Raw genomic sequence first — 12205 nt, forward strand, 5'->3', positions numbered from 1 at the left:
CTTTGTAAACAAGATGGTTCAGGATGATTAGGATAGGATGTCAGTGACGCATATTTTGGGGATGGGTGTTTACTTTTTCCACGACAAGTTCTGGTGGTTAGTAAATGGTTATGCAGAGGGGTGAAACTGCATTTGCACTGAGGGTGAAATCGTTTTCAAATAATTTTCATAAAATCCACCCGATTTTTTTTTTCCAGGGGGGTTGGTGACTCTCCCCCAAAAGGTTTGGCTACATTGAACACGTAATGTATGCGGACCGTTGGCGGAGCGTATGTGCCGCGTAATGTATGTTTTGACTGATTACACCTGCTGGGCACACACGGCGTAGGGTGTGTGAGTCACAGGCGAGAAGGAGAGCTTTCGCTTTTGGGATTGTTGTTGTTCTTCAGTTTTTTGGGGCTTCTATAAAAAGAAGACTGTCCTGTTTTTACACTTGTCGAGTGGATCTCCGCAGAGCATACGCACCGTTTACTCGCTGCTCTCTGCCCGGTCTAGCCAGTTTCATTGATTATAGTGAAAGCGTAGTGTTGGAACGTCCGCTCCACATACGTTACACGTGCAATGTAGCCAGCCTAAGTTAAAATGAATTGAACTTTTAAGGCGAGGATTGAGAAGCCAATTCCCTGTATGTGTGAAAACAGCTTTTGTTTTTTCAAAACAATGGTAGGGGAGACACTATCTTGTGCAAATGTGATGCAGAACGGCACAAATGGACTTCTGTTACAGTAAATAATGGCACAGTAAAGGATGTACTTTGATTACATGTTGGAGGTTTGAAGTTCACCCTGTCACCTGAAGCTCTTCACTGTGGTTACATGGTTGTTTTCCATTCCTTCCTTGCAATATATCAAACTGATCGACAAAAAATTGCTCCATGGCTAAGGACTCATATCCAGTCTGTTTTACAATAAAGTCATTCCAATAAAAGCTTTTAATGTGAACCTGTATTAATCATAGCTTACAGTAACAGCAGTAGAGCTAGGGCTGGGCGATATGGAGAAAATCAAATATCACGATATCTTTGACCAAATACCTCGATATCGATACCACAACGATATTATAGTGTTGACTATTGGTGCTTTCACAAAATATTTAAACAATGAGATTTTTGATAAATAATCATCAGTAATGTAGATATAATGATTAAGTGGATAAATGCTAATAATAGAACAGCTAGAACAGTCTGGTAAGTTCAGAAAATTACATCACTTTACTGTAATGCAGCCTTTAAAACCAGGAAAAGACAACACTTATGCCATATTACAATATTACGATATCCAAAATCTAAGACGATATCTACTCTCATATCACCAAAATCACGATTTCGATATATAATATCAATATATTGCCCAGCTCTAAGTAGAGCTGCAGGAATAAAGGAGTGGAAGAACACGTGGGGCCCTATTTTAACGATCTGAAACGCAAGTATGAAACGCCAAACGCAAGTAGCTTTGTGGGCGGATCTCGGGCGCTGTTGCTATTATACCGGCGGGATAAATGACTCTTGCGCCCGACGCAAATCTAAAATGGGTTGGTCTGAAGCAGCTAGGTGTGGTTTGGGCGTAACGTGAAAATAACCAATCAGAGCGTCATCTCTCATTCCCTTTAAGAGCAGGCGCCCTTGTTCCGTGGCGGATTGCTATTATGATGGAGGATTTGCCTGGCGTACACCAGCGGGAGCTGTCCGGGATGCGGCAAAGTAACAAATGCCCGTCTTAGCCGGGTGGCGATGTTGCTGCTCCTCTCGGGCGCATCTCCTCAAGTCTGGAGAGGATTCTCCAGCCATGGAGCGTGGGCCTCCAAACGCACCACCTGCACCTGTTGTGCCCCTTCCTCCTCCCCCCACTCCATCTCCGTCCACCCGCTACACCAGGAGCGCATTGCGCATTACTCCCGGACCAGATTCCGCCAGAGTGTCCAATCCCACCGTAGTTCAACATCACGTCTCCTTAAGTCCTCTAATATTTCCTCATTTATGTCATCAACACATCCATGATTCATGGAAATGTGTAAAACACAACAAGCCACAAAGAATGCTGCGACTTTTTGAGGACTGTACTGTAAAATGCCTCCTGATCTATCCAAACACATGAAGCGCATTTTCAGTAATATTTTTCTTTGTAATTATGTATGGTTTTCAAAAATGTGAACTGCTGTAGATGAGAGAAGTGTATGCGCGTTGTGCACACACTACATTATGGCCAAGCATGCGCCCCTAAAATAGCATCTGAATAACGCGCCACTGACTTTAGACTAGCGCCACTGACTTTAGACTAGCGCCACTGACTTTAGACTAGCGCCACTGACTTTAGACAAGGTTTTTCCTGGTCAGTGGCGGAATTGTTTTCTGAAACTGCAAAATAGGACCACATAACGTTTGCGACGGAACACGCCTCCTCTTTTCGCTGAACCGCCCCCGGGAGCGCAAATACATTCCCTAATTTACCGACGTGCGTCTGTGGAGGGAAAAGTCTGCTGTGCGTCGGGTGCAAAATAGGAATGATACATGCGTCGGTGTACAAAGGCAATTGCGCTGAGTGCAAGATAGGGCCCATGATGTCATGGTTTTTCTGCTGATGGGAATTAATGGGCAGGTCTTCTCTATGGTAGGTAAACCACTGGAAGTTATGTTGGAGTCTGCAATGACATGACTTCACAGTGTGAGGATTTGTCAGAAGATTTGTATAAGGTCCCCGGTGTTGTTCCACATCCTGAGGAAGTTTCCCACCATTTTCTTAAAACAACTATTTTATACTGTTGTGTCCTCCCTTGGTTGCACCGGATTGTTGTGGTCTGCAGAAGCGAAGAGAACTCTCCTTTTTACCTGAAAACTATTATTAATCTTTCTCTCCCCCCCCCCCCCCCCCCCCCCCCCCCTCTTCTGTTTTTTTTTTTGTTTTTTGCCCCTGGGCTCCCCCCCCCCCCCCCCCTTTTTTTTTTTTCCTCCCCCCTCCTTTCTTCTTTCTTTTTTAAACCCCCCCCAACCCCCTCCCCCCCTTTTTTTTTTTTTTTTTTTTTTTTTTTTTTTTTTTTTTTTTTTTTTTTTTTTTTTCCATCCCTCTCCCTCCCCCCTTTTTTTCTTTTTTTTTTTTTTTTTTTTTTTTTTTGTTTTTTTTTTTTTTTTTTTTTTTTTTTTCCCCCCCCCCCCCCCCCCCCCCCCCCCCCCCCCCCTTTTTTTTTTTTTTTTTTTTTTTTTTTTTTTTTTTTTTCTTCTCTTCCCCCCTTTCCCCCTCCCCCCCCCCCCCCCCCCCCCCCCCCCCCCCCCGCCCCCCCCGTTCCCCCCCCGCCCCCTTTTGCTCATGGTCGATGGACACGCCATCTCTGTCTTCCAGTGGTAAGTGAGGGATGACGTTTAGTGGCTAGTGGTTGTTTCTGCACAGATATCAGCAGTGTTGATGTCAATCTTAACTGTTGGCAACAAGCTTAAGGGAGGCCAACAACTGGCCAGCTGATGAATTATTTCACAGGGGCTACTTCAGTACAATTTGAATTTTATCAGAGATGTCGCTGTAACAGAAGCAGCTGTCAAAGAGCTCAGTTTGAATTATTAAACTTTCTTTATTTTTGAATCATGCTTTTTATTGTTTTATTTGTAGACATTTTTAAAAAATGTCTACAACAACCTAAACCACAGCAAATAAATGAATATGTACACATAATAACAGGTACCAAGATAGTAAGTTGATATTGAAAAACAAAGTATTCAAAAACAAGGGGAAGATACAAAATAAATAAATGAATGGCAGGGACTGACCCTGTGATTCAGTATGTATGGTAAGGTGCTCTATGAGAGTGTGTGTCATGGTGGTAATGCAAATAAGTCCACTAGTGCAAGGATAAAGTCTAGAGACCAGCATTAAATATGGACAGTATAAGAGAATGATGTAGACACAGTAATATAAAAATTATAGCAGTGCAAGGATAAAGTTTAGAAAAAGACAGCATTAAATATGGACATTATAAGGGAATAAAGTAGACAGTAGGATAGACACAAATCAACAGTCAATGTTAGAGGTTGACTGTTGATGTTAAGGTACCTTTTAAGGCACATTTAAAAAATATTAAAATAAATAATATGAATAAAATAAATTAAATACAAAATCAAAGGTTGCAACCAAACTATTCAGTAGATAAGATTTGTATTTACTCCCACCCCCTTAACCCCGAACCGATACCACCTGTTTGAACTTTGTTTTTCATTTTGAAGGCAAGGTATTTTAAGCCAGTTTACCCCCTTTAGTATCAAAAGTAAATTCCATGCTCATGGAGCTGAATGAGGCTTTGTGCTGACTAGGGCCTCACTCATATAGCTACCCCTCCAGCCTGTACTGGCAGTTGTTTTAGTCCTTTCAGTAATGGAGCCCCCTCTCTGCAAAAGGCAACACCAACAAAAAGGAGGGTTATAGAGGAGAGCTCCTCTTTGAGCACTGACTACACTATATTGAGGTGTCCCTCCTTGAGTGTCCTGCTTTTAACACACCATCCATCTACTTCTTTGGTAGGCTCTTAAACTTTACTTCCCAATGTCTTAATTCAATGTTTTCATTTTATTTATTACTAGCATGACATTATCCAGAGAGGCTCTGCACACTAATTTAGAAAGCACAGGATGTACTATACTAACAAGCAGGGGCGTCAGACTGGGGGGAAAAAGGGGACTGAGTACCCAGGGCCCTCGTGTGAGGAGGGCCCAAAAAGATGCTAGAATGAATAGCTGTCGATGCGGGGAAGGGCCCATAGAAAATGCCTTTCTACAGGGCCCAGAATTTTGTGCTACGCCCCTGCTAACAAGCCCTCGCTTCTCTCTCAATGTGTGTAACTTGCTGTTTATTTTTGGTTGTTTCTATTTTTGTTATATTTTCATGTTACTTGTCTTTATCAACCCCAACATTTAACATTCCTAAACAGTAGTGACAATCATTTCATCTCAGACTGACTCTGTTCTTTCTCTGACTCTAGTATGAAGCCAGCAGAGATCCCATGGGGCGACGCTGGAGCCAAGTACGTTGTCGAGTCCACTGGAGTCTTCCTCAGTGTGGAGAAGGCCTCCGTATGTACACACACACACACACACACACACACACATGCATATATACAGAAACAAACACACAGACTGCCAGATGGTCCGGTTTGTAACCTGTGCCGTCTTTTCTCTCCTGTCCAATCGCAGTCTCACCTCCAGGGCGGAGCTCAGCGTGTGGTTGTGTCCGCCCCCTCACCTGATGCTCCAATGTTTGTCATGGGAGTTAACGAGGACAAATACGACCCCTCCTCCATGACCATCGTCAGGTAACATAACTGTGGTTTTGGACATGCACTGACACTAAATTTTTAATTTCCACAAACATGTTCCTAGATTTAGGTGGAGCTATTCCCTTGTGTACTTGTGTGTGTCTGTGAGTCTGGTAGTCTTAGTGACCGTGTCTGTCTTTCTGCTGACAGCAATGCCTCCTGCACCACCAACTGCCTGGCCCCCCTGGCCAAAGTCATCCACGATAACTTTGGCATTGAGGAGGCTCTCATGGTAAGTCACAGTAGATACTGTAAGTATTAGCCACTGTTGTGACAGAGGCTTTTTCATGTTCATTGTTATTCTCAAATGTATGCCAGAGTCACTGACGTTTTGTCTAACACGTCACTCCTCTCTGTAGACTACAGTCCATGCATACACAGCCACCCAGAAGACAGTGGACGGTCCCAGCGCCAAGGCCTGGCGTGATGGCCGCGGTGCTCACCAGAACATCATTCCAGCCTCCACCGGTGCCGCTAAGGCAGTGGGCAAAGTCATCCCCGAACTCAACGGGTAGGGACAAACACATTTGTTATCATCTTGATAATCAGATGCACCTTTTTCTAATTGTGGCTAAGGGCTTATACAGTAAGAAAAACCAAGAACTGAAGGTGACACAGGTCTAATACCTCTCTTTTGTCCGTCCCCTCTCTCTAGTAAGCTGACAGGCATGGCGTTCAGGGTGCCAGTTGCCGACGTGTCAGTGGTGGATCTGACATGCCGTCTGTCCAAGCCTGCAACGTACGCTCAGATTAAGGAAGCCTGCAAGAAGGCCGCACATGGGCCCATGAAGGGAGTGCTGGGTTACACCGAGGACCAGGTAACAGCCAAAGTTATTTCACATATACTGTAAAGAAAATACACAGCTAGTAATAATGCTAGAACTAAAAAGTTTGTGGGGATAGGGTGATGTGGGGTAATGAGGGCTATTTGCTTTTGTACATTTAATTTGGCTGCATGGGTTAATATTGACATGTATTCCTGTATATAAAAAAATGGAAATAGACATTCAAAAATATGAGCTCTGTAACTGACTGTGGTTGTATTTTGCATGTGGTGATGTATTGCCTAAGCTGTGCCTGGCTGCACTAAAGTATATCTGACTTGTGTTTTGCAGGTGGTGTCCTCTGACTTCATCGGTGACACCCACTCCTCCATCTTTGATGCTGGTGCCGGCATCTCCCTCAACGACAACTTCGTCAAGCTCATTTCCTGGTTAGTTTTCAAATGTCTTGGTCAGTCTCACATGTAAAACAGGAAGTTAGTGTTAATCTAAAGACGAAAAGGGAAAAAAAGACACAGTTTTGTCTTTTCAAACAATGAATTTCTCTTTCTTCTTTTTTTTCTCTCCCACTCTCTCCAGGTATGATAATGAGTTTGGCTACAGCCACCGTGTTGCTGACCTGCTGCTGTACATGCACACCAAGGAGTAGACACTTCCTGTCCAAACAGGAAGTCAGGAAAGGGACCACCCCAATCATCCTCCCACACCCTCCCATCTCTTTTACACACCCATAGCCAAGTCATAGCATCGCAGTCCTTAGCTCTATTACATTATACGTAGGCAGCAGCACCAGTGTGTTTGAGTGTTCTGAGTTCATCTGTTTTTTTCCTTAAATGACGAGACGATCGGTTAGTTACAGTATTTGTGTCTGTGTGCCCCCTCTCCACCTCCCACTGCCACTTTAGATGTGTCCTTATGGCTCAGTGCTATGGTAACTACTGTATCCATCTCCCTGTCGGTGTGTTTTAAAGGCTTAATCACCAGTGGAAAGAGGATGCTGAGAGGCAGAGCTAGTGTAACTCCGCTTAAGAGTAATGAGAAAAAGAAATAAAACTTGAAAAACCTTGGGCTGTTGAGTTGTCCTGTTTTATTATTATCATATCTGTTCCCTGTCTCCTATGGAACCTCGAAACTGTCAAAATGGAGAGATGATGTTAATATGAATGTTATAACATCCATGTAAAGGCTGAAGACATCATAGCAATTTATGGACCAAAATTGTGCATTGCAATAATAAAAAAGGGAATCCTACACACATACCATATAACTGCATGCTCCCCATAAATCTCTTCCTCTCCATTTCCCTGTCTACATCTTTCAAATAAGGGGGTAATAAATATAAATAAGTATGTATGTATGTAAATAACAAATGGTCTAAGGACCCAGAAGGCTGTATGGTCCAAAGCTCTGTCAAAGAGGGAGAGTAAGATGAAGGAAAGTATGGATTGTGCTGGATTGAAAAATTCTAATTATCTTCTCAGTTCAGTCATCAACTCTGTGTTCTTGAAAATGAGCCTTTTTATTTTTTTTTACTAAATGTACACTGTTACCCTATTCCCTATCTCCTCTGAGTCATTCTCTGGTAGGAGACATTGGTGGATGGATGGAGCAGCCACTAGAGGGAACCTTCAGCTGCCTCTTTTAGCAATGCATCAAGGCTGCATCCTAATATAGTAAAATTCTGCTTTTTCCTGCCTTGGCCAAATTACTCCCTCCCTAAAAGGAAGTGACATAAAAAGCTTTGAAAATGTTTATAATCATTTTTGCTGCGGTGCCACCTGCTGTCTTACTGAACATACTGCAATAGAAACACATTTCACCAGTCTATTGAACTATGGACATACATGAACTGGTGCCATATATACTATTACAGTGATACCTTTTTTTTTTTTTTTTTTAAGATTTGTTTTGGGCATTTCAGTCTTTAATGGAAAGGACAGCTAGATATGACAGGGGAGAGAGGGAGGGAAGACATGCAGGAACTTGTCCAGGTCGGACTCAAACCCTGGACCTTCTGCGACCAGAGGCATACACCTCTACATATGTGCGCCTGCTCTACCAACTACCAACTACCAACAAAAGAAAAGGACCAATATGTGAATGTGAGGTCATTAACAATCTTGAGTGTGAACTAAGCCATTTGAGGATCACAGGTCACACAGTGCTACTTTTTTAATTGAAAGAATTTAAGTATGTTGTTTGAACGCATGACATCATGCTGAAACCAAAGTAAGAGTAGCCAGATGGACAGAGGTCAGCACAAGGATGTGGACATCAGCGTATTTGGACTAAAAAGATTCAAATCAAGTCATTTGCCTGCAGCCTCATTTCCCCAAAATGCATGGAGACTGGACAGTTTTGAATGTAGAACATTTGAATTACGCTTACAGATCCAGAGAAACAGAGCCTTTCACTGCATCACACATGATTGCATTTGGGTCCACTTTGTTTTAAAAAAAAATCTCTTCATCATTTATTTTTAAGTACCCTATGCATTGACATGAGGAGCAAACTGAAGCCAAGCCAACAGTGTGGTTCTTTGTGATTATTTTTACCACTCCACATTTTGTGAGTGTTTACTATTAATGTGTCTATATAAGCTGTATTACAGCATGCTAGTCGGTAGAGTAGATCCAATGACTTCTGGTTGTCTCTTATTTGCATGGAAATTTTGATGAGCAAAAAAAAACTTACTTAAGGCTGAGAAGAATGATGTGGATGTATTTTAAATACCATTTTAAAATTAATAAATATAATTCATTTAATAATAATTTCTTTTTCATGTATAACATTAGCTAAGCCACTCACCAACCTTATCCTAGTACCCTTGGTTGTGAACATAGAATGTATATTAATTATTATTAATATTAACAGTCTATGGTTGTGAATCACTGCTCTAAGCTACCTGAAAGATTGGGCATTTTTAGGCCTTTATTGACATGACAAGCTGAAGACATGAAAGGGGAGAGAGAGAAAGGGAATAACATGCAGCAAAGGGCCGCAGGTCAGAGTCGAACCCAGGCCCGTTGCATTGATGGGTAAACCTCTACATATGGGCGCCAGCTCTACCAAATGAGCTATCCGGGCGCCCAATAATTTGTAGTATTTTTTGCGGCATTTTAGGCCTTTATTTGATAGGACAGCTTAGACATGAAAGGGGAGAGAGAAGGGGAACGACATGCAGCAAAGGGCCGCATGTTGGAACCGAACCCGCGGCCTCTGCGGCAAGGACTGAGCCTCTGTACATTGGCCGCATGCTCAACCAGGTGAGCTACCGTGGTGCCCCAATTTAAAGTTTAATAATACAATAAAGATGCTGTAATGGTTAACACCATGTGGATTGTAACACTGGACTGGTGTGGAGAGGTTACAGTGGTCAGTGAATCTGCCGAGGTGTGTCTATGGGTGGGTTGGTCTATGTGGGAGTGGTCAGGTAAGTAGTTGCTATAAGAGAAGAGTGATAGCTCCTCACCAGCCACTGACCACACCAAGAAGTGACCTAGCTAATAAGGGTTCTGCAAACAGACCGATCTTTGACTTGATGTGAAGACCAGTCATGGGAAACAAGAGAAGCTCTGAGCTCATGCTCTTCCGCCTGTTTTTTGCTGCTCTTTGCCTCGAGGCATTTACCATAGGGATAACAATTTACTGTCCATCTCAGAAGTTGAACTGGACAGCAGCGAGACTGTACTGCCAGAGGAACCACATTGACTTTGTAACTTGGAAGGTAGTGCACACATCCCAGCTGGCTAAGTTTTTGGTGGGCATTAAGGTCAAACAAACCTGGATCGGTCTACTCAGAGACCCTGAAAATGCCACAGTCTGGAAGTGGATAAATGTAAAGTGAGTAGCCTACCTTGTTTGAAAATGATCTTTATGTTGATTTCATTATTGTGAAATGAAGGTAAAATGAATTTCTAAGCGAGATATATATTTGTTTCAGAAGTGGAACGGGGATTTCAGGAGACGACCTCTCACAGAGCAGCTACTGGGCCCATGGAGAGCCCAGCAGTAACTGTGCAGTTGTGAAAGAGGATTTAAAGTGGCACAGTGTGACGTGTTCAGATGCACATGATTTCTACTGCTCGGAAAAGGAAAACACTTACCATCACAACAATAGCCTTAACTGGCACAACGCTTCTCAGTACTGTAAGAATGAAAGTGATGGTGACCTAGCCACCATCACCATAACAAACGCTGATGAATTAACAAAACCTGGCTGGATTGGACTGTACCGAGAGGCTGGTGAGACCTGGAGCTGGATCGGACAACAGACGTCTGACTACAGAAACTGGGCCCACGGAGAGCCACTCACCGCTGACTGTGGCTCTTTTTATCCTGGAAATGTAACATGGCACAGCAGCAAGTGCTCCGACAAGCTTAGCTTTGCCTGCTACGATGACGACATGGTGGTGGTGAATGAGAACAAGACATGGGAGGGTGCCCTGATGCACTGCAGGGGCATGGGAACCCGGTGTGAGGACTCCTTGGAGCCCTGCACATACCTCTATGACCTCCTGAGCCTGAACGTCTTGTCTAACTATGTCATCGACAGGATCTACAGAGCCACGACCGATGAGGTTTGCGAATGGGTGAAAGGGTTAACACATTAGAAAAAAAAGAGAGGTCATTTTCACTTAACAGTGGCCTGAAACGAATCAAGTTATTAAAAAGATGTTTTCCAAATGGTGCTGGCTTGTAACACTTTAATGTGAAGCAATGCAGCCACTTTTGTCAGGTTGCATACTGCGAGGAGTTCAACCAAAGAGGGATTTTCCCTTATCTCATAGTTTATTTTAATCACTTTTTTAGGCCTGCAGAAAGAAAAAAAAAAACATCAAATATTCCTCAAAAAACACAATCACAACACACTCTTTTTAATAATTTTACACAATCCCCCACATTTATCTTGCAGCCCCTTGTGGAAATCATTGAGACAGAATATGGTAGACAGATCGAATAAGAAGTCAACTTTAAAAAAAAATATCAAGGTTTAATACATTTAAAGACAGAATTAAGAAATATAAATATGAATTGGAATGTGTTGTTTGTTTGAAAAATGTAAAGGCGCTTTTTAAAACTACAGCTTCCTCAAGTAAGCATGCATAAGTGTTGAATGAAAGCAGTCACAACCCTTTTTACAAGGGGGACTCAAAACTTACTTTATGTTTCGCAGGTTTGGACAGGCCTGCGCTTCCTGGGAGGGGAGTGGTGGTGGGCGGATGGAAAACAGCTGGGAGACCAGGGGATGCTGCCTGACTGTCCGTCCCAGTGGAAACACTGTGGGACCCTGTCCAAATACAACACGAAGAACTGGATCACCAGGGACTGCTCAGAAAGAAGAAACTTTGTCTGTTACAAAGTAAACGTCTAATAGTAATCTAATAGTAGCTAATAAAACAAAGTCAGAGCATGTTTAGGTTTTAGAACTTTTCAATTCTCCATTGTTAAAGCCTTGTTTTGTCTGTAGCGGTACACATTGAGCTCTCTCTGTTAGAAGGTTTTATATTCTTTAGTGATCATCTTTTGTTGAAAATAGAAGATTAGGTACTCAGATATGTATATTTCCTGATTTGTTATTTGCAAGAGAGTGAGAAAGAGTATAACAACACAAAGAGTGAGAATGTCCTTTGACTCTCTTTTACCTTTATCAAAAACAGATGTGTTGCGACCATAGACTGTATTAAACAGGTTGTGACAAAAAATACTTTTCCCTCTTGTTTTTTTTTTTTTTTGTGACCGTTAACTTGCTTGTGTAATCCTTACTGTAGAAATTAAAATGGAAAAAAAATATGATGCACATATGAATATTCTTGTTTATACTACTTAAACTTAGCCAAACTCTCGTCATTAACATGAAATCATTACTTGCTCCAGCTGTATTCCTTCAGTGCTGGGAGTCTATCACTTGTTACTATAAGTCCCTCAATGCTGTAAAACAAAATAAACAATCTATTGCTTCATTTATCATGTGGAGTTCAATGGGTTTTTTTTGCTTCCAAGATTTGCTTTAGATTTTGATAAAATAATTAAGCTATGGGTATTACTGAAGTTATACTAACCATATTTGGGAATTAATTACTTTTTTCACAATTGTTTAATGTGTTAACAGTACAAGTTATTTAGGGCAT

The 12205-nt window shown here is 42.2% G+C and overlaps 2 protein-coding genes across 2 annotated transcripts; both read left to right on the forward strand.

Annotated features, from left to right (window-relative positions):
- The first annotated feature begins 3296 nt into the window (after positions 1–3296).
- gapdhs (glyceraldehyde-3-phosphate dehydrogenase, spermatogenic) lies at positions 3297–7142 on the forward strand. Its single transcript, XM_039806042.1, has 8 exons — positions 3297–3334; positions 4960–5050; positions 5171–5289; positions 5443–5524; positions 5652–5803; positions 5948–6110; positions 6408–6505; positions 6654–7142. Exons 1-8 carry the CDS (start codon positions 3300–3302, stop codon positions 6721–6723), a joined length of 810 nt encoding a protein of 269 aa, XP_039661976.1. The 5' UTR covers positions 3297–3299; the 3' UTR covers positions 6724–7142.
- A 2488-nt stretch (positions 7143–9630) lies between these two features.
- Positions 9631–11646, forward strand: LOC120561926 (macrophage mannose receptor 1-like). Its single transcript, XM_039805267.1, has 3 exons — positions 9631–9917; positions 10018–10654; positions 11251–11646. The coding sequence occupies exons 1-3, from the start codon at positions 9631–9633 to the stop codon at positions 11446–11448; spliced, it is 1122 nt and encodes a 373-aa protein (XP_039661201.1). The 3' UTR covers positions 11449–11646.
- Positions 11647–12205: the final 559 nt, after the last annotated feature.

The sequence above is a fragment of the Perca fluviatilis genome, chromosome 7 (genome assembly GCF_010015445.1).
Source record: "Perca fluviatilis chromosome 7, GENO_Pfluv_1.0, whole genome shotgun sequence".
Classification (NCBI taxonomy): domain Eukaryota; kingdom Metazoa; phylum Chordata; class Actinopteri; order Perciformes; family Percidae; genus Perca; species Perca fluviatilis.